This window comes from Perissodus microlepis, chromosome 3, assembly GCF_051167445.1.
Source record: "Perissodus microlepis isolate ML-2025 ecotype Zambia chromosome 3, ASM5116744v1, whole genome shotgun sequence".
Taxonomy (NCBI): Eukaryota; Metazoa; Chordata; class Actinopteri; order Cichliformes; family Cichlidae; genus Perissodus; species Perissodus microlepis.
The window spans coordinates 46,375,275-46,398,562 of record NC_140463.1 but is presented as its reverse complement, the minus strand read 5'-3'; the positions used below and the strand labels follow the sequence as shown (position 1 = coordinate 46,398,562).

The 23,288-nt window shown below is 42.9% G+C and overlaps 1 protein-coding gene across 1 annotated transcript in view; it reads left to right on the top strand.

Moving 5' to 3' along the window:
• Positions 1–1,128: 1,128 nt before the first annotated feature.
• The window catches only part of pde5ab (phosphodiesterase 5A, cGMP-specific, b), a 113,156-nt gene continuing 90,996 nt past the window's right edge, over positions 1,129–23,288 (top strand). Inside the window, exon 1 of the mRNA XM_084924634.1 lies at positions 1,129–1,284. Within this exon, the coding sequence (XP_084780760.1) occupies positions 1,280–1,284 (5 nt within the window). The 5' untranslated portion in view covers positions 1,129–1,279. The remainder of the gene's footprint in view (positions 1,285–23,288) is intronic.

Genomic DNA, 23,288 nt, shown 5'->3' with positions numbered 1-23,288 from the left:
GAGAAACATGTTGTCACTCATCCAAGTGACTTCCCGTTCTTTCCCCAATCTTATAAACAGCAACCTGCATATTAATGTTTAAGGAACTGACCTCCCAGCCCATTGTTCCTTCAGTGGGCTGGTTTCAGTCATTGTGCAAATGTACTGTTTATAAGATTGAAAGCTGCAGTCAGCTGAGACTGAAGAAGTCACTTGGATGAGTGACGAAATGTTTCTCCCACTGAAAATGCTACGTCCAGATGAACAGAATCAACTTTTGGGGATTTACTTACCTGAATGATTGAGCATGCATCAAGATGATTTGAAGGAGGAAAAGTAAAGGTTTGGTGGGGCAGAAGAGGAGGCTTAGATGGAGACAGATAATCTGCTGTCGTCTAATGGAAGTAGAACCAAGATCACAAAATTTTCGCTGGGAGGTGTGAAGGGCTGATAACTAAGGCCTTATTTTCCAAGTCATTTAGTTTTGAGAAGGCTTTAGCCCTCAATAACTGAAACTTATTCAAATCAACAAGAATTGAAGAATCCTTGATCACCAGGGTTCAATTAAAGATGTAGTGGAGTATTATCAACATTTTCATACCAGCATTTAATTTTATTTTCCAGTTAATTCCACTGTAAGTTGCATAATTAGGAGATTTGCTAAAATATGAGATAATTTAGCGTTCAAAAGTTACTGAGTCTTTTGATCAGTTCCCATGAACTATAAAATATAAGTAGTATTGTTGCCAGACAGTTGTAAGATTTAGTTGGAATATAGAAAAGCCATGAATGCTACAAAGGAAATGTGTTATTTTTTTAGTGCTCAAACTTTTGTGCGTTTTGAAGCTGCCGCAGTTTTGGGAAAACAAAGGACAGTGAGAGCCAAAGTCACTGGAGAATCCCTGTCACAGGATAAAGTTGGAAAAGTGAGGGCAGCCTCTTTGTGGGCCTGCACAGTGTTCAAGCTGGAGCGAAGGAGGAGAAGGGAAGAAAAAAGAGGGACGTTTGGAAGGGATACTGGTGTCACAGTAAGGTCCCTGGCTTGGGACACTGTGAGAAAATATTTTGATCCTATTTCTACTTCCCTTACTTGCTTTCTGACAATTTTATTATTCTTTTTTTTTCTCTCTTCCCTAATTCCAAAATAGGATACAGCTGAAGCCAGAGAAAGGAGGGTGAAGATAAAAACAGTGGGAGAAACCAGCAAAGGAAACCCCCTGGTAGGCTCCATCAGTGCATGTGCATAAGAGTTTGAGACTGAGGTTGCTAAGTGGAGCCACAAAGACATCTTTCCACTGCCATGGGGTAAGTACAATGCATGAGTGAGGATGGGGGTTGCCCATTTAGACAGACCGCAGCCACATTTAACCATGGGAGAGTTCACTGTTTTGTGTGTTGAAGAGAGTGATGAAGGAAGGAGTGCCTCTTGTAAGGAAGTGGAAGAGTTTGTGTGCGACACTCTGTGGTGAAACAGAGCGCTCATGCTGTGTGTGACAGTTACTTGAATATACTTGTTACTATAATTGACTACATCATGGAACAATCTGAGTGTAACTCTTTCTGAGACATTTTTACAACACCCTGGAAGAAAAGTGGTTTTGGCATTTATTAAAAAACACAAAACTGCTGCCTCACAGCTGCAAAGGGGAATTTTAAGTACTGTCAGTAAGTTTTTCTTTCTTTCTTTCTTTCTTTCTTTCTTTCTTTCTTGTTCCAACTGTTTGTCCTCTAGTAGTGTGGCTTTAGTAGAGTGCCAGGCTGAGTCTGTCAGCTCTCACACTTTGACAGCCCCTCCTCTTGGATGATTTTTCATGTCTTACCGTAGCCGCCCACAGAAGCTAACATTAACAAACACATGCTGTCCCTTGAAGAAAAAAAAAAGGTCTGTGCAAATCCCACAGTCCTGCGTCGTACGGCACCACTTCCAACAAGGTCGTGGGACTTCTGGGATGAATCTGAACTGAGTCCAGGGACTAGGGGACCAAGCTTGAAAGACAGCCAGGAAATCCTCACCTTTGACCCCCTTTCCCTTCTTTAAAGAGTGGACTACTATGATTGGAAATGGAGAGTCTGAAGGGAAGTGGAGAATTTGACTGGCTTACCGGTTGGTTTTATTTTTGTATTCTCCATCTGTCCCCTGTCTCTGTCCCCTCTGCTTTTGGTTTTTTTTTCACCATTTCAAGGTCACATTCTTTCTATCTTCTATAACTTAACACACATAAACACCAGACATCTTATTTTTTTCCACATTTTCCCCTCTTAGCCACTAAAATAACTCATTAGTTCTGATAACTTATCACTGAGGTTAACAACACAAGTGTGCTGAGTTCTTAAAGTCAAGCATGAGTTTGTTCTGACTATATAAGGCCTCTGTCTTCCCTCCTCTGCTCCTGCTCCTCGTTCTGCAATTTGGCCTACTTAGTGGTGAAAATATCTCAAGAGGCCTTTTTGCTTTGGTTTTACTACACAAGACATTAATGCTTATCTGCTGAGATCTTTGATGCTCTTTTAGAGGTTTGTTTTTTTTAAAGTAGAACATTGGGGTGGTTAGTGCTGAGCGTAGATTTGTGTACAGTGGAGATATATTAAGAATCGTGGCAAACAAGGCAAAGTGGAAACATTTTCAACCTCTAAAGTGATGATTAGTATCCAGCTGAGCTGTTCAAAAGATTGAGAGCTTCATTTGAATTTGCTTCATTAACTAATTCACAATACCACAACCACAAGATGAGAGTGACAGAACCACTTGGAACATTAATTTATATACATACATATATATATGTATGTATATATATATATATATATATATATATATATATATATATATTACAACAGATGAAATAATACACCATCCAAAATGTGGAGCATCTTGTTGTAAAATTGCCTGCTCTCAGGTTTGCACAACATTATAGGATTGTAAACATCTTGCGGCTCTTTCCGCTCTCGTCTGCTGTTGCTCTGAACTACAAGGTAGCAAAGTTAGCAAAGAGAGAGACAATCAGTTAGAGAAAGCTGGTTATCTTGCAAGTATCCAGTAAACAATGCATGCTAAGAATCTTTATTTCCCGAGTAAAATCTGCATAATATTATTTTTTGCACCTCTATTAGACCAGGACTACAGCCTTTGCTGTCATGTTCACCAATAAACACTTAAGAGCAATGCTGATAAGTTTGTTAAGTGTAGTAATTTTACAGTAACCGTACATTCAGCAATTGACAGTTCTGGTATGTGGTAAGTGGTTTCTTTTCTCCCAACCCTCAGAAAAACTACAAAGAAATTTCTGTCTTGGTTTCTGTGGTTTAAGAATTTGCCTAAAATGTGTATTTTTCTGTTCTTGTTTCAAGTTTGCTGGATATGTAAAATGGCTCCTTATTAACATGGCGTTGTTAACATGTTTAAAAGGTGATAACTCAACATATTCTACAGGGTGGGCCATTTATATGGATACACCGTAATAAAATGGGAATGGTTGGTGATATTTAAGTCCTGTTTGTGGCACATTAGTATATGTGAACTCCTCAAGATGGGTGGTGACCATGGTGGCCATTTAGAAGTCGGCCATCTTGGATACAACTTTTGTGTTTTCAATAGGAAGAGGGCCATGTGACACATCAAACTTATTGGTAATGTCACAAGAAAAACAATGGTGTGCTTGGTTTCAACAGTCATATGTGTTTATAGAAGAATATATTTGCTTTCTCTCTCTCCCTCCCTCTAGCGGGTGCAGATCCTTTCGGGTGTAACAGTTTGATTAATGGCCCTGCTCTTCAGCTAGATTTAGATTGAGCTTGCCCAGCTTGGAAGTTATTGCTTTATAATAGGAACATGTAAGCAAAGGCCATGTGCTTTTCGTCACTCCAGGAGCAACAATGACAAGTGTTGGCACAAGTTTGTATTTATGTTCTTTGGTTCACGTTTCCAGTGCCTTCTTTCACCCAATCCCCTTCTTTCTCTCTTCTTTTGGTTTATTGAGGTTACACGAGTCACCTATTCCCTCTGGAGGTGACACTAATGGAGCAAAGTTCCCGTTCTGTGGATCCCAAGTTTCCATTTTAGGATGAGAGCTATTCCAAGCCATGCTTGGTTAAAAATACACCTAAAAAACAACCAAGATGAGATTAAAACAAAAACTGCATTTTGATGAGAGAAAGAGAGAATGAAATGAACAGATGTGTAAAAGTTATTAATACTCACAGTTTTCACCCATGTCTTAAGAGCCTTACCCACTAAGAGCAATACTGTATTTTTACAATTCTGTTTTACACTTTAAAATATCTGTTTTTGACTCAAGCTTTAGAAAACCTTTAATGGAGCACAGTGTCAAAACGTGATTTACACTTAGAGGCGGTTCTCAACGGTACCTTTCAAAAGATATAACAGCACAGAGCCTGACTCTAGGACAAGTTTCCGCTGCAGAGGTGAAGTGTCAGCCAGCCAGGCGCCTTTGCGTTTATGTGAGCTGGGTAATAGATTCACTAAATCTGTGAATGGGGAGAATAAACAGAATCAAGTCCATGAAAGGAAGGTGAAGCAAAGGATAGCTTATTATGACCCTGGCCAGAGTCGTCCCTTGACTGTTAGAGATGAAGATTTATAGTCACGCCTGCTGTAGATCACTGGTAATAAGGAACAAGCACTCAGAACTTCAAAAATGTAATACAGGTCTTACATAAATTATTATATTAAAAATAATAGTAATTATATATAATATTTAAATATATCTGCTGACCTTGGGCAGATTGGATATAAATATTCAGCTTTAGATTAAGTTTATATAGAACAAAATTAGAATATTAGAAACAGCAAAGTTATACTTACTTTTCCAAGATCCTTCTAAAACTATATCCACCACTTATTCCTTTCATTTGAGTAGTATAGCCACAATGGGATGCTGTTCCTTTATTTTGTGTCATAGTAATTTGTAAAAACTTTTGCTTCAAAAATTTGAATGGAAACTGATATTGTACCGTTTTTCCCAACACTTTATTATGCGACTTTTATGTGCTAAATGTTTGGCCTGCCACACAAGACCATAATGACTTAGGTTCAGCCACAAATTAGCGTCATTTTATTGACTTGCTGCCAGAACCAGCTGACTCCCACAGCATCAGCAGAAATGATGAGGGCAGTGAGCTGGTGATCTAACCCAAAATCTGGTCTGTTAGCTGGACCATTGTTGAAATATTGTGCTTTAGAACAGTAGGTGTAATATTAACAGTATCTTTAAAAAAAAAAAAAAAAAAACAACTTTAGATGCTCTGTTTGACAGTATTGTTCATGTATATAATAAGGTTACTGTTCCTACTGGACTGTTGTGGTTGGTATATGCTGTGCCCTCACCTGGATAGCCCTTTATGTGTGTTTAAAAAAAGTTGTTATGTTATCCTGTTCTGGTGAATAAAATACTATACATGGACACTTTCAGAACATTTTTAAAAAGTTTTTGTCAAAATTTAACAGATTATTAAATTTATTAATATTAGATTTATAAAGTTTCAAGAACATCAATTTCAGCAAAAACAATAAATGCACTAGGGGCAATAATATTAACCCATTTGTAAAAACTGACTTTTATTCAGCAATAGCACAAACAACTGCTGTGCAATGATGTGTTTTAACTTTGTAGTGTTCAGAACCTGTAGAATCAAGTTAGAACTGAGGATTATCTTCCAATTTACACTGTAAATTGTGCACCTGCAAAATATTCAAAGCACTTCGCGTTTGTCATGTTATCAGCTTATTCCAAAATGGATACAAAATCATTTTCACCTCCAAAATCTATTCACAATACCCCATAACAAAGTAAATGACAAAGTAAAAAAGTTGTGGGAAATTCTTGCAGCTTTATTAAAATAAGTGTTCGCAGTTTTTGCTGAATACTTTTAAGATACCGCAAGTCTTTTTAGTAAGACGCTACAAGCTTTGCAGAACCTCTCAAGCTCCATCAGTTTGAATGGGGAACACAGCCATTTTCAAATCCCTCTAGAGACTTTCAGTTGGCTTCAAGTCTGGGCTCCTGCTGGCCACTCAGTGATATTCACAGAGTGGAACTGAAGCTACTCCTTTTAAAAAAATAAAAAATAAAAAATCTTGGCTGTGTGCTTAGGGTTATTGGAAAATGAACCTTTGCCCCAGTCTGAGGCCCAGAGTGCTCTGGAACAACCTGCTCTAAAAAATATCTAAATGAGCCAAATATTTTTTGTGGACTGTCAAGACAAAAGCTGACCATTTTGGAAAGTTTGCATCCTGTTACATTTGACATAAAATCAATGCAGTATTTCTTTTAAAAAGTTATTATATTGTTTCCAAGTTTTAACAACTGGAGAAGAAGTATCAAGAAAAGCAAACAGAGCAGCATAGTACAGGATAAGCTGACTGAGGTAGGAAGACTCTGGAAAGACCCCAGAACTGACAAGACACTTTTTAATGACTTAGTCAAGTTCGGAATCCTACAGAAAAAACAAAAGGCTGGCAAAAAAGAATGACTAGAAACCTACACAGGAATAAACTGTGAGGTTGTAGACTAAGGAAAATCATCACTTCTGCAGAAAAGACACATTCAAGCCTGCCTGAAGTATCCTAAGGACAACCTGGAGAAAGATTATGCTTTTTATGCAAAGAGTTCTTTGGCCATAGAGATGTTGCAAATGTGTTCACTGAAACATGGTAGTGGGAATATTACCACAACAACAGTTGCCTCAAGGCACTATATATTTTGAGATAAAGACCCTACAATAATACAGAGAAAAGCCCAACAATCAGATTCCTTATGAGCAAACGCTTTGGTGACAGTGGGAAGGAGAAACTCCCTTTTAACAGGAAGAAACCTCCGGCAGGACCAGGCTCAGGGAGGGGCGGGGCCATCTGCCGCAGCTGGTGGGCAGAAGCTGGAAGGAATCATGAAGAATGGTTATGTTTAGATTTTGCAAGAAAACCTCAATCAGCAGCAAAACTATATGTGGATAGTTATTCTGTCTTCTAGCAATTGTCCAAAACATAGATTGCTCCTGGTGAAAAACTACCTTATTACCCACTGGCCCATTGTAAATCTGTGGGGTGAACTGACGCACAAGGTCAGAGCCAGAACACTATCAAATCTGGAGGAACGGGAGAGATTTGTCAAAGAGGAATGGGCTAAGATTGACCAGGAGACTTGTTGAATACAAGAAATAAATATAGGCTGTTATCTAGCAAAAAAAAAAAAAAAAGTTACACAATAGACTGTTGGCATAAGGGAAGCTATTAATGTTCAACCCTTGCAGTTTTTGTGTTTCTGCATGCAAAGTAAAATGATAAAAGAAATCTAAATAAAACCGTGATGTTTGGAAAAGCTGCATTAAAAATTCCTTGCTCTCTTTAACAGAACTTGGAAAACATTTGCAAAAATAAAAATTTTAACAATTTAATCCTCATGTATTTGTAATGACAAAGTCTAACGTCATATTTACATGATATAAAATGACATTTAAAAGGTACAGGGAGACAGCAAACCTTTTGAACAGTTTGTGACAGACTTAGGACTGCAACTATGCTAACAGTAATGAGACGATAAGGGATTGTATTGGTGTTTGTCAGAAGTTGCTAAGTGCCAGTTCTGATTTAATGCTGTGCAAAGCAATAGATATTGCTAGGTCTTACAAACTGGCACAAGCACAACTCAAAACAATCAATAGCTGCCATAGTCTGAAGATACAGACAGTTCATGAATCAAAAGAAGCAGTCTGGTTAAGCTTGGCATACACTGTATGATTTTTGGCCCATTTTGAGACGATTTTTCAGTCGTGCGACCGTTTTGGGGATCGGCCCGAGTTTCGCCTTAATCGTGTGTCGGGCATCGCATAGTACACATGGGGTAACGAGAAGCGATTAACACCTCACGACCAGCTCCCGATCAGCAATCGTATGGTCACAAGAAAATGTTTGAAATGTCTGAAATCCTGTCGCCCCTTGTGGGGTATCAACGCAAGCTCTCACACTGTGCACACACAAACACAGAAATAGAAGTGAAAAGATGGAGTAGCATGGCAGTGCAGTCTTTGATCTGGACACAAGCGATGGAGGCACAACTTCTAGAACTTTGGCAAGCTCATCTGAGCCTTTTCCATGTGGCCTAAAGTTATCACGACCACAACAACCGTGAAAAGAGACGGACGTAGCTGCTCAATTGCAGCTGCCTGGTTTTTCATTAGCAATTTAGCAAAGTTGATGGTGGTGTGTGTATCTGTGTGAATGAAAGACAGAGAAGGGGAGCGAGAGACAGATTTTGTGTTATAACCTTCATGTTATGGACGCAGAGTGTGAGCACTCAGGTCGCATCAGAGCATGTGAGACCATGCATGCAGACAAACTTCTAACCCCTGCGATTCAATTGTACAGATTGACCAGGAGCTAAATAACACGACTGAAAAAAATCGCACAGTGTATGCCCAGCTTTAGTAAAAAATTAACCTAGTGAGAATGTAGCCAGTAACAATTTATTTATTGACCAAAGGGAATAACACCTGCAATACAAACATGTTTGCAAACATGCAAATTGGACCAAACAGAACTCCATTTGTTTTTTCATCTTGTTTGAGCCATGAGCACGCCCACTTCATGACAAGGTCACTGAAACAAATAGTTTCAGTGGTAGTTGTTGAGTAATCCTGCACAGGCAGGCTGAGTTTATGACCAATAAGATGTGAATAAGGTAATCAAACTTTCACACTACAGCTTACCAACCTTCGACAAAATCACATCCAGGGTCAGTGAAGCATACTAAATTAGAGTCATGAATGCTAGGACAAGCTCCTGGGGCCTAAGGCTCAAAGGAATCTTCCAAGTTAACATAGGGAATTGAAAAAGACAATCAACAATGGATGCCCATGGCAAACTGTTGCTACACCTGGAATATAGAGCTGCAATCATAATGCACAAACTCAAGGAAATCTTGAAAATTGTTGTAATGGAAAATGGTTATAGTTATAATATTTGTTTTCCACTGTATGTGGTCCACTTTTACCAGGTTTTATAAGTGGTAAAGGGGGTTCTTTTTATATTTGGGTTTCTGCCAGGCAGAGGTTTCTGCTAAGTGCCACATAGCAAAATATCAGGATCTGGAGCAGACCTCCCCAGGTAGAGAAGAATAAGATGAATGCCCAGGATCTGCACTGCCTCAACACATTACCTTACACCCTCTGCTGACTATTCATCTGCAGGCTGCCACACTGGCTCTAACCCAGTTAGGAGAGCGAGCATGGAGCATCAGATCCCATTGAGGAATTAGAGTGTATGGATGCATATTTTCAGCTAATAAATTACCTAGGAAACCTGACTGCAGTGACTGGTTCACTTTGTGAGCACTCTTGAGTGCTTTCAAAGAAGAAACACCTTAACATCTATATTTAATATACTGAAAGTATATTTTTCACTTGTGAATACGTCCGCGAGCGTCCACTGGTATAGCTGTTTACTTTTAGATCCTTTAACTAGTCTTAGTGAATAAATTATAAAGTTATAATATTAGTGTTAATCGATAAATGTTAGCTAGTATGTTACATATTATTTACTCTTTCAAACTGAGAGCGGAGAACTGCAAGCAAGAAAAATTTCATAAATGTTTTGGCTTTGTATTGTATAGCTGATAGTATATTAGTATATTATATGATGCAAAAAAATATTACAGTTGTGTAAGAATAATTTTTAAAAAAGTGTAATGAAAAAGGAAAACTTGAGGAAAAACCTGTATTGATGGGTCAGTTCAAGTTGACATGTCAGACAGAAGGTAACATATCCATTAATACAGAGGTGTAATATACCAAATCATGAGAAATAGACAGCACCCCGTAGTTTTGGGGCCAGAATTGTACAGTGGTTTCAATTTGTCTCTAAAAACAGCTCCTGCTTCTGTTGCTCCCAAAAACTCTTGCTCTTGTGCATGCCAGCAATCGCTAAAAGTGAGCTTTTAACTGCTGGCACATGCCACGCTATGGTATCTTTTTGGCAGGTCACTTATATGTATGTAAATATATGATTGTGTCTTCTTCTACTGGCATTTGAATGATATATCACTACATTAGCTCAGAGATTCTCAGATTACAAAGAGGGAGATGCTGCAAGAGCTAGAAAGGATGAGACATTTTGGAGAAAACCATTAGCAATATAAAAAATGGATGTAGCTACAACCAGTGATAATGTAGGCATCATCCACTGGTTTCTGAAGTCCTGTTTTGAGGCCTAGAAATGAATATTTCCACTCTTGCTTGGTTCCAAAAAAAAACAGATGTAAGAAGGAGGGGCAATTTTGACTGTGAAAAATTTGTTTGCCACAGATGATCTTACAATCCTTTTAACAGATTATATCCCCAAGAAACAAACAGAACATCTATTCCAAAACAAACCTAAGTTTTTATCCGTAACTCTATCTCTGTAAACTCATCAGGAAAGTGTTTACAGAGGTCAAGTCAGAAAGTTGTTTTCCCATAGACTTGTATAGAAGCAGACAGTCTAATTCACTTCTGTATTCCCTTTATTTTTAAGAGATGACTCCAATGGGTCCAGCATGCCAATATACTGCTCAAAAAAATTTAAGAAACACTTTTTAGTCAGTGTATAGCATCAAGCTGATTAAACTCCTGCGGTATTAATCTTGGTCAGTTAAGTAGCAGAGGTGTTTTTTAATCCGTGTTGGCTTCATTGGTGTTAATGAAATCAACAACAGGTGCACTAGAGGGGCAACAATGAGACAAGCCCCCAAAACAGAAATGGTTTAACAGGTCAAGGGCAGTGACATTTTTTCTCCACATCTTTTCTGACTGTTTTTTCCACTAGTTTTGCATTCAGCTAGGGTCAGTGTCACCACTAGTAGCCTCAAGAGATACCTGGACCCTACAGATGCACAGGTAATCCAAATTCTCCAGGAGGGCACATCAATATGTGACATTGCCAGAAGGAAATTCCAGGAGACAGGCATTTTCTCTAGTAGAGCCTAACAGGGCTGTAGAAGGTCTTTAACCCCTCAGCAGGACTGGTGTTTGCTCCTTTGAACAGGGTGAGCACTGCCAGAGCCCTACAAAATGACCTCCAGCAGGTCACTGGTGTAAATGTCTCTGACAAAACAATCAGAAACAGACTTCATGAGGGAGGCCTGAGGGCCCAACTTGTTCTTGTTCAAGTGAGCCTTGTGCTTACTGCCCAGCACCATAGAGCCTGACCGGCATTTGCCATTAGGAAGTGCTTTTGAGATGTGATGTATTTTCAGAGTGTTTTTTTTTTTCAGTAGTTACAGGGCTGTGGTTACATCACAGGTTGGTGTGCATAACAACCAATCACCATATAATAGGCTTGATTCTGGCCAGAAGTAGTAAGGCGTATTCTTGTATTGACTGTGATATTTCACTTTATCTGTGTGATATAGTAATTAAAATAGTGCATTACCCCTGCTCTGTCAGGTCGAAGACAGAAAAATTACACTTAATCTTTGTTCCCTGAACTGATTAACAAATTCCTGATTTGATAGATGTCATTCTTAATGACATTACTAGAATTACAGCAGACCCATGGAGTAAATCAATCCACAACCTGTTGCCATTAGCCAATGACTAATGGCAAAGGCGTGCGCTTGTTCTCTCTTTACAGACTGAAGTTCAGTTGCTCCCGAGCTCATGAATCAATGATCTGTTTTTGTTAAATTCCAAGAAAGACCATCTTTTAATATCTATTTCATGTACTTGATGTTTGAGCAATGATAGCTGAATGTTTTGCAACCATAGTGATCAATATTAGTTCATGTTTAATAATTCACTGTAAGACATGGGAAAATTCCAAGTATCTGTGGGGATAAAGGCTTTAATCTGGTGAGATATGGCACTATAACTTGATTATAAAGTCTGATTGAACACTAAACGACATGACAGCCACTTTATTATTCCCCAAATCATTATGTTCCCACTGTCTAATGTTTGCTGTAACTATTCTTTACCCTGTGATAAAAAAACACAACAATTATAATGCATTAATGTATATGTTTACAGAGTTCCTACAGATCCTGAAACTCTTAAAATGTATTTCTTTTAGTTGCAATAACATTTGCAGTGACTCCAACATAATGCTTTGTCACACTATCAATATCAACATTATTTATTTATTTATTTATTTATTGTATTATTTTTATTTCTTGTAATATCACTCATTTTTTTACTCACTCTTTCATGTGTACAATGGAAAATGCAGGTTTAATGAAAATCATGAGGAGGAAAAGAAGCATTGAAATTGCTTGTGTAGCAATTTTTACGTAATTTGCAAAAGAGATACTGAACACTTTCAGAATAGTGTTCAGTATCTCTACAAAGTACTGAACACTGTAGAGGTTTTAAATAGTAGATTTGACAGCTTAAAAGCAGAGATTGGTAGATGGTAGATGTCATAGATATGGGGAAAAACTAGTTCTGATGGCATAAACGCAGGGACCTCAATTCAGTAGCAAGAGCTGCAGTCTGTAAATATCTATTCTGACAGACACCTGTTGACACAGTGAATATGTAGCACTGCACATACTTGTCCTCACTGTCCTGTGAACATGCAAATTGTGCCAAAAAGAGGAAGCTTGTGTTTACTTTAAAGACGAGCCTTAGCAGTTATGACCCATATAAACATGCAGTACTGAGCAACTTTCTCTGCATTTCTCTCTGAGGTTACTCAGATATTATTGATGAAAGTCATCTCAGGCAGCAACTAATGATCCTCTAATGGTTTCAAATCCATCTTGTGCTCAAAAGGAAGTAAGTAAGTGATTTTCCACATAGAGCAATTATTAAAAGTTGGCGTGATGGTATAATGTGCAGCATGTTTTCTTTTAAATTCTGCTTATTCCAAATTGGACTACTTGTTGTAGTTCTGTGTCATGTTTTTACAGCAAACGTTTTAGCTTGTCATTGCCGTGGAATATTAAACAAAGCCCTTGTGCAATATTCAAAATGATTGCATTCCAGTTGGGTTCCAAGTTCTTGGTGTTTTGCATGCTGGCTCACTGAGCTTGTATAATGGAACTATCTCAGCTGTGAAAAGGCTTGGAGGATTTTTGTCTGTAGAGTAGACAAAATGTTGGAATTGTCTGGTCTTGTTGCAGCTGAGTAATGCTGTACATTATTCAGTTTTCACTACAGTGGCCAAAACATAAAAAAGAAGAATGTTTACCAGACCTATGATTAGGTGAACTAGCACTTGATCTTGTTTTTTGCATGCATGGCAGCTTTGATGCTTAGGTAACAGTGTTCCACGAAAAAAAAAATATAAACATCACACACACACACTGAAGCTTTGAATGGGGAAAGCCCCTTGGAAAGCCTGCCATGGAGGTAGAATTGTTTGCTTACTCCACCCAGGTAATTTGCACTGTTTGGTAGTAGCCACATACCGGAATGACACATCCTCCTGGTTGGTTCTCTCTGCTTGTCCATTGGTCTGGAGGTAAAAGCCACAAGAAAAATTAACCAAAGTCCTCCTTCTACACCCAAGAAGGAAACTGGGGTCCACAGACTGACACAATATCCAAAGGAATTCCATGTTAACATGTGCTCTAGCAACAGGGCTGTTTCAATTAAGTTTCAATACAGTTTTGTTTATACAGCGCCAAATCACAATAACAGTCGCCTCAAGGTGCTTTATATTGTAAGGTAGACCCTACAATAATACATTCAGAGAAAAAACCCAACAATTATGTGACCCTCTATGAGCAAACACTTTAGCGACAGTGGGAAGGAAAAACTCCCTTTTAACAGGAAGGAACCTCACGGCAGAACCTGGCTCAGGGTTAGGGTTAGGGCCATCTGCTTTTGTGGTGAGAGAAAGAAGACAGGATGAAAGACATGCTGTGGAAGGCAGCTGTGTTTCTAGCCCTGATGGGAGCTTGAGCAGAGTGAAAAAGTGAGCAGCGTTAGAAATATGATCAGTGATGGTCAAGACCATTCATGAAGTCCAGAGCAATGTAGGACTAGTCGTGTACAAGCGTCGGCAGCAATCTAAACTGTCCCCACAGTGCAGAGATTGAATTTTAGACACAAACAGAAAAGACAAACATATTCATAAATATTTTTGAACAGAATTTGCCACAAAAAATAGTCTGAAGGAATGCAATTGTGTATTTCCTTTGTAGGATGACATGAGAATTTGGCTGTGACCACAATGTCCTGATACCTAATGTAATGTAGAGGAGATGGGAAGGTCCGGTTCATTCTGTTGAGCGTTGATGGCCAGAGACTTCCAAACTCTTCCAACTGAGAGACAGCCAATGATCCAGACAGAATCAGAGACCACACGTTGGTGGTACAAGGCATCTGGCTTTATATTAGATAATGGGAACTGGGATGATAAGTTATAGTGAAGTTTAACCTAATAAATAACAGGGCCAACTGGACTTGTTTAATGTTTAGGTGCTTTACTACCCAACTATGCCAAGGTTTTGTGATCTGCCCAAAAGGGATACAGTGGCAGCTCCGTATAGTCACTGACTACAGGATTTCTTCAGCCTTAAATACTGTATCATGAAGTGATGAATGATTGCCAGCAGGTGCGAAGAATCAACGTCTTCAAGGTCTGTGAGATTGGAGGACAGTCACCAAAGACAACAACATGAAATGAGAAGATAAAACTTTACACAAAGTTCAGATCACATGTTAAAAATACAATCCTGGTGCTTCCTAGATTGAGGCAGTAATGCTAATGAATGAGCTCCTATGCTGCTTATTTAAATGTCAAAATACATGGGGAGCAATCTTTGAATAATATGAAAATTAGAATGACTTTACAGTTTTACAGGTCTTTCACACAACAGTTCTGTGTCTTAAACCGGCTGGTGTAGTTTGACAGTAGCATCCTGGGCATCAGAAATAATGTCTCTAATATAACATATTTAAAGCACTTACTAATAATAACACGATCTTCAGCAACAGTGCAACTGGAGCAAGCTACAAACGATGCAGTCCACTTCGCCATAATTTCCAAAAAGGTAAGCTAGGCTGAGTATAAATGAGCGGGAATACTGTAGGCCGTATTTGAAACTTCCTTCAGAAGCGTTGTTTTATTACTGTGGGAAAGGCTTCTCACCAAGCTTCTCATCGGTCTTGTAGTTCATTCCTGCCTTGTGCAGGTCTACACTCTTGTCTCTGACATCCTTTGGGAGCTCTTTGGACTTGCACGAGGTAGTGGCAAGGTTAGTATGGAATTAACTGATGCTTTGGACAGGTTTGCTTTATACATATAAGGAGTTTACATCCATTTGCAATTGATTAAATGATTGATTGATCATAATCCAGTCTGTCGGAGTCTATAAGAGTCAGACTTGAGACTCTTGAGCAATATAAAGGATTTAGAGACAATGTCATGACAGTTGTTTCTTCACATTCTTTTTAAAGGCTTAATTAAATTTGGAATGGTTTAATGGTTTTAAAACACATGAATTTACAAAAAGTAAATTTATGCCTAGTTTGAGACGTCATTATCATCACGCTAATTCATGCTTTGGTACATAAAAGTAACCTTTATTTTTCTGCTGTTACAGGGCAATGATTACGATGGAAATCATTTTCTGATATGATGTAGTTTCTTCCAGTCTAGACATAAATCTCCACATTTGATCTAAACATGGTTAGATTAATATATATATATATATATGTTCTAAAATGCCCTAACTATCTAACTATCAACTGATACAACTGCTCAGAATGATAAATATTCCTGATAACTATTCCAGTCCACTTAAAATATAGTTTTCTGGAAAGTGTCCATGTCATGAAAGTTTCCAGTTTGTTACTGATGATTGATTTCACTTTGTGATATGAGTGCATCTAAGTTATATCTACAACAACACACTGTAACGGGAAGCAGTCAGGTGGTTAAGCAGAATGAGAAAGGTGTGGTGGTCACAGGAATATCTGGGGACAAACTCCACATTTGCCAGGTAGTTGTGGCCCTCACCTTAGAGGTGAACTTGGCCTCATTTGAGAGATTTGGGGAAACGCAATCAAGAACACAGGCCACAGACAACAACAGGGACACCACCAACAGTATCCCTTTAGATCGGAAAAATAGATGTCGACCACGCCATAAATCATGGTGGGTCAATGACTGAGGCAGCTAGAATAATTCAATCTAACCTCGAAAGATCAGCTGTGGTCTCAGTGATCAGAACTGCAGTGAGAACTGGTGAGTCTATAGTGTACATTACAGAACTATAGACGTCTGTAGGCTCAAACAGCGAAGTTTATGTAACTGTAAATGTGTTCTACAGTCTGAGGTCATGTTCTCATGTAATTTTCCCCACTATATTAAGACTAAATCAAATAGTGGAGACAGATTCAGATTCAAGAGTGAATTGTGTTTACCTTAGTCTGGGACAGAAATTACATTTGTCTTACAGAAAGACAGCACATCCAATCAATATAGGTACCAAATGTACCTAAAACAGTCATACAATGTGGATTTTGAGAGAAGTGTATCCACAATTCACCAGCATTTTTTTCCCACTTCCATTACCGTTTCAAAACATTGCATTCATATTGTAGCGTCCCTCGACAGAAGACACAGACAATCAGCGTTCCGGTTACCGGTGTTTATTCAGAATAGTAACACGGGCTACTGGGAGCCGTAGCCAACGCCAAAACAACAGGGAAAAAAGCGCGCTTTACAGCAACAGCACAACCCCCCGACACTCTTCTCTCTCCCGCCCCACACACACAACACTCTCTAACCCCCGCCCCCCGAACACTCTCAGCCAACCACACACCTGCTCTCCTCCAGACTCTCTGTCATTGGTAGCTGATCTGATTGACAGGCCAACCGGCCTCTAGACTACTGCACATTCAAGGACACTCAGTAAATCACCATGCTGCGGGTGTGGTCCAACTATGCCATAAGTAACTGGCAATTCTGAACACAAAACACTGATAACACAACAGTCAACTAACTTGTAACCCAGTCCGTTACATTACCCCGACCCCTCAAAGTCCCTCGCCCACAAGGGCGGATAAAGTCTCTCAGATGGCCTGGTGGTCTATGGTGCCTCCTTGGGCGAAGGTGCCCGGAGGGAGGTGAGGGAGGGGCCGCGTCCAAAGTGGCTGTGGGCCCAGGGCTCACAGGGCTCACAGTAGGGGCTGTCACAATGGTGGTGGCAGAGTCTGTATGGGTGGAGTCCAGGTCTGTCTGCGGCCCACCCTGTTGTGCCAGTGAAGTGGCCGCACCCCGATAGGGAGCCAGTCTGTCCCGGTGCAGGGCGACTCTCCGTCCCCTTGGGGGCAGTTGTACCCTATACACCACTTCCCCCAGACGTTCCAGAACCCTACAGGGTCCAACCCAGTCGCTGTTCAGCTTAGGGCATCTGCCCTTTTTCCTCTGGGGGTTGTACACCCAGACCAGTTCCCCCACCTTAAAATGTCGGCCTCTGGAATGGATGTCGTAGTTCCTCTTCTGCCGCGCCCCCGCACTTATCAGTTTCCTCCTAGCAAAGTCATGAGCAGACTCCATGCGATCCTGGAGCTTCCTCGCATAGTCAGGACCTGGTTGGTCCCCATCAGCATCGGGGGGTCGGCCCATCATCATCTCCGCTGGAGTCCTGATCTCCCTGGCCAACATCAAGAGGGCAGGGGAGCAAGAAGTGGAGTCTTGGACCGCCGAACGATATTGCCATGAGGACCAGGGGAACATGACTGTCCCAGTCACGTTGGTGTTTAGCCGTCACTAGCGCCAGTTGCTCTGCCAGTGTATGGTTAAATCTCTCAACGAGTCCATCACTCTGTGGGTGGAGGGGTGTTGTACGGGTCTTATGGGAGCCTAGTTTCTCGCACATGGCCGCGAACACACGGGACTCAAAGTTCCTGCCCTGGTCCGTGTGGATTACTTCAGGCACCCCAAATCTGCTGAACATCCCCTCCACCAGAGCATCCACAATTGTCTCGGCCTCTTGGTCAGGTAAACTGTATGCCTCTGGCCACTTTGTGAAATAGTCCATAACTGTGAGGATATAGCGGTTTCCCCTTTCTGTGCGGGGAAAAGGACCCAGGATGTCCATCCCCACCCTCTCCATAGGGTACCCTGAAGGAAACTGTTGCAGTTGGGCATGGGATTTGGCTGTGGGTCCCTTCCGTGTTGTACAGCTGTCACAGCGGCGGCAAAAGTCCTCTACATCCCGTCTATGTCGGGCCCAATAGAACCCCTGACGGAGGCGGCGGAGTGTTTTGGTGACACCAAAGTGGCCAGACCCTGGGGCCCCATGCACTGCGCGAAGCACCATCTCCTGCAGGGCCCGCGGGACAACCAACTGCCACCTCGTCTCGCCCGTAGCCGGTTCCTTCTAGCCCCTTTGTAGCACTCCATCGTGCCGCCGCAAGGCATTAAACATGGACCAGAGTCCCTTTGTGGCCCGTGACAACATGGCGATTTCCTCCCATTGGGGTTGTCGCTGTTCCTCAATCCACCCAAGCACTGGCTTGATGTCAGCATCCTCCTCCTGTTGACGTCTCCACTCCGTTGCATCCACAGCAACCAGCCTCTGACTGGATGGCCGTTCCTCCACCCCCGTCACAGCACACTTTACATCGGGCACCAATTGGTCCTCCTCCTGAGCTTCCTTCCTCTCACAGTAGTGGCATCCGTCCTGGGCACAGGGTCTGCGGGAAAGCGCATCTGCGTTTCTGTGCTGGGCCCCAGGTCTGTGCACGACCTCAAAATCATAAGCCTGCAGCTCCTCAATCCAGCGTGCTAGCTGTCCCTCTGGCTCCTTAAAAGACATGAGCCACTGCAAGGCAGCATGGTCAGTTCTGACCGTAAAGTGGAGGCCCCCGAGGTAGTACTTAAAGTGGCGTATGGCACATACCACTGCGAGCAGCTCCCGCCTTGTGACACAATAGCGGCGCTCAGCTTTGTTGAAGGCCCGACTATGGTATGCCACCACTTTCTCCCCGCCGGGTGTCACCTGGGCTAGCACTGCACCAGATCCGACACTGCTGGCCTCTGTGTCAAGGACAAAGGGCAGAGTGGGGTCAGGCGGAGAGAGCACTGGGGCCCCCACTAGGGCTTCCTGCAGTGAGGTGAAAGCTACCTGGCAGCCTGCTGTCCAATGGAAGGTCACACCCTTTTGGAGCACGTGGTACAGTGGCCCGGCTATGCAGGAGAAACCCCTTACAAACCGTCTGTAGTACGACGCCAAGCCCAGGAAGCTCTTTAACTCCTGCACAGATTTTGGGGTGAGCCAGTCCTTAACAGCTTGGGTCTTATCATCCATGGTGCCGGCCCCCCCGGCCCCCAGTCGGTGGCCCAGGAACGCAACCTCACGTCGCATTAAGCAGCATTTCTTTGGGTTGAGTTTTGGGTTGAGTTTTAGCCCTGCTGCCAATACCCTCTCCAGGACCCGTCTGAGGGCCCCGAGGGCAGCGTGGAAAGAAGCACCATGGACCAAGATGTCGTCGAGGTAAACCACGCATTCTCCACGGGGAATTCCAGTGAGCACCTTATCCATGAGTCTCTCAAACGTGGCAGGGGCATTGCAGAGGCCGAAAGGAAGAACTTTAAATTGCCATAAGCCTCCGCTGGTAATAAATGCAGTCTTTGGTCTGGCATCTGGTGCGAGGGGTACCTGCCAGTACCCGCTGCGTAGGTCTAGGGAGGAGAACCATGAGGATCCCGCCACAGTGTCAAGGGTCTCATCTATATGCGGTAGAGGATATGGGTCCTTCTTTGTCACCTTATTCAAAGGCCGGAAATCCACGCAGAACCGCCAGTCATCCTTTGCTTTCTTTGGAACCATAACAACCGGGGAGGCCCAGGGGCTGGTGGATGGTTCAATGAGTCCAGCACGCTGCATCTCTTGCAGAGCCCTCTCCGCTGCAGCCTGTCTGGCCAGGGGGAGGCGTCTAGGCCTCATCCGAATGGGCTGTGCATCTCCAGTATCGATGTCATGTTGAATGAGGTCAGTGTGGCCCATATCATCCTCTGAGAAGGAGAAGCAGTCCTTGAAGTCCAGCAGCAGCTGCCAGAGCAGGCCCTGCTCGCTAGCAGTCAGTCCATCGCAGTTCTCCTCCCACACACCCCTCACAGCTGAAACTCTCCCGCCCTTGTCCGGCGGTTCCTTAGGGAGAAGGGGAGGGCATGAAGCGGCATGGGGTGCAGTTGAGGTCAGTGTAAGTGGGTCCTTGGGGGCGGCCGGACTACCAGTCAGGTCCGGGGAGGAGTCGGCTGCCAGCTCAGAAAGGGCGTGGGCCGCAGGGTGATCAGGTTGGGGTGGCCGCCTCAACATCCGAACAACACCACCGTCAGGGAACGAGAGCGTCCCCCCCCTTGTGTCAATAACGCAGTCCAGTGCCCTGAGTACATCCAGCCCCAGTATACAGTCTTCCAGGTCTGCAACCCATACAGAGCAGCGGACTGACTTCCCCCCAACACTCAGGGTGAGCAGTGCTTCCCCTAGCATGGGGGCCCGCTCTCCCGTCACAGTCTGAAGCTTCACCATGGTAGGGAGGATGCGATCCCCCCTTCCCACCACATCAGGTCTTAAAACTGTCGCTGAAGACCCGGTATCCACCAGGGCTGAGCAGCATAGTCCATTCACAACTAATGGAGCATACCAGCAGCTGCCAACCCAAGTCCTGCCCAACAAAACAAGCCGCTCCACCTGTCCATCCACAGGCGCTGTGCACCCCCGTGGGCCCTGAGCTGGGTTGTTCCTCTTGGAACAGGAGGTCGGGACACAGCCCCAGGGTCCTGCATCGTCCCGGTTATGCAGACCCCATGTCGTTTCCCTGATCCTGGCGGGCGTGGGGACCCAGCCGTCCACATCCCCAGCAGACCCTCGGCCCCCTTCTCGACCTTTGTTCCCCACGTAGCGTGACAGCTCTCACCAATTGGGTCAATCCCTCTGCCCATGCAGGTTCAGCGGCGCCCGGTGCAGTCCCTCCTGTAGTCCCCGTCTGCGGTGGCCTGGTCGGCTCAGTCAGGGGTTTAGCAGCCCCAGCACACAGTAACTCTCTCTCTGTAGCCAGCTCCAGGGCCTCCTGAAGGGATTTAGGGTGAGCTAACAGTGTCTGGATCCGCAGCTCATCTGGAAGCAGGGCCTGGAGGAAGTGGTCACAAGCTAATTCGCCCTGGATGGTGGGGGGCATGTGGGCATAGGTGCGGTGGACCAGCCCTTCAATGTCATTAGCTAGGTCCCTAATGGATTCTCCTGGTCAGCGGCGGCGGCTGCACAGTTCGGAGCGCAGCAGGCTTGGAGCAGAGCAAGAACCAAACCGCCTCTTCAGAGCCCCAACCAAAGCATCATAATCCCCCCTGCCCTCTGGGCTCAAAAGCAGCAAGCTAGACAGAGCATCGCCAGTAAGGCACATAGCTAGCTGCAGGGATTTCTCTTCACCAGACCACCCACCAGCCCTGGCCAACAGTTCAAATTGTGCATGAAAAGCTTCCCAGTCAGCCTTGCCATCATACCTGGGGGTCTTCATGGAAGCGTGGAAAGTGCCTCTATGCGTTGGTATGTCTTTCTCCACACCCCCAGCCACTGCAGAAGTCCCCAAAGAGCTCTTTCGGCCACCCGAATGGTGAGAGGATGCAAAGCCGGCTTCTCTCGCCAAATCCGCGGTCGTTTGCCTCACCCGCTCTCTGTGCTCCGCGAACCTCCGGTCCCTGGTGGAGTAGTCGTGTCCGTGAGCTTCCGCTGTAGGCTCTCGCTTGATCTTGGAGTAATCCATCGGAAGCATTCCGCAAAGTCCCGCAAAAATCTCCAGCGTCCACAGCCGATGCCGTGAGTCGGGGCGGCGCAAGCGCAGATAACTCCGGAGGTGAAAGAGCAACACGGGCTACTGGGGGCCGTAGCCAACGCCAAAACAACAGGGAAAAAAGCACGCTCTACAGCAACAGCACAACCCCCCGACACTCTTCTCTCTCCCGCCCCACACACACAACACTCTCTAACCCCCGCCCCCCGAACACTCTCAGCCAACCACACACCTGCTCTCCTCCAGACTCTCTGTCATTGGTAGCTGATCTGATTGACAGGCCAACCGGCCTCTAGACTACTGCACATTCAAGGACACTCAGTAAATCACCATGCTGCGGGTGTGGTCCAACTATGCCATAAGTAACTGGCAATTCTGAACACAAAACACTGATAACACAACAGTCAACTAACTTGTAACCCAGTCCGTTACAATATTTTTTAAAGAAACCTCAGACTTTCAAAATAATGAAGAGATTTTGTTAGAGCACCCACATAAAAAGGTACGGATAGTTTCACTGTTTATGTCTTCATAAAACCATTCGTTTTTGTAGCACAGAATATGTAATACATGCTTCATCATGGAGCTACATGTGATGCCGCTGCAAAAGGACTAGCATAGTGAATACCAGAGACGCAGTTGAATCATTAAAGAAATCTGAAAATTATTGATGAAAAACACAGTTTAAATTTAAATGAAGTCAACAATTAGCCACAAAAATAAAACAAAATAAATCACTCATCTGTAACAGTTGATACTAGTGGATCTCATTGTCCTGAAATTTTCACAATATGAACTTGAAATATTTTTCTTGAGTTTCCCAGAAAGAAACAAAAACATAAACACTGAAAAGGAATGCAACTGTTGCTCATCAGTTTAAGCAGTTGTTTCACCCTAAATATAACTTACATAACTATTGACCAGGGACCATGATCAGCAGTCTTACCAATCAGGGATAAGTGCATTTGCATGCACATAATGTGACAAACACTGTTTGCAGTGTGTGTTTATAGGTTAGCAACCAAACATCATCTAACAACCCTGGAGAATAACAGAACGCAGAGATCTACACACCTATACCAACAGCTTTAATGAGTGTGTTTCCACTCATCAGAGATCTTTTCCATAGGGTCATTTTTTTCCACATACATGTGCACACATGTACTTTAAAGGCAAGTACGGCATAAATTATTGAGGAATTTAATTTAAAAACCACTGATGATTCATTCTGATGTGGATCTAATTTTTCCATTTAAACATTTGCTGTGTTCTGTGATTTGATGTTTTACAGGGACTAAAGTTTAGTTTCAGACTGTATCGAGACCTAAACATCAATCATTATTTCTCTTAGCTTTCTTTCAAATTGTTCTACTTGTTTCTATTACTGTGCTCCGACAATCACACATCCAGTCTACTGCATAATGGGGCCACAAATAAATAAATTTATTAATAATGCCAACATGGACAGCTTTTTTCTGTTGATGAAGAGTCTGTGACATCTAGGGTAAATGGACATTGAGTTTAAATGTTTTTCCTATCAACACTCAATTGTTATCTTAACTAGTAATACACTG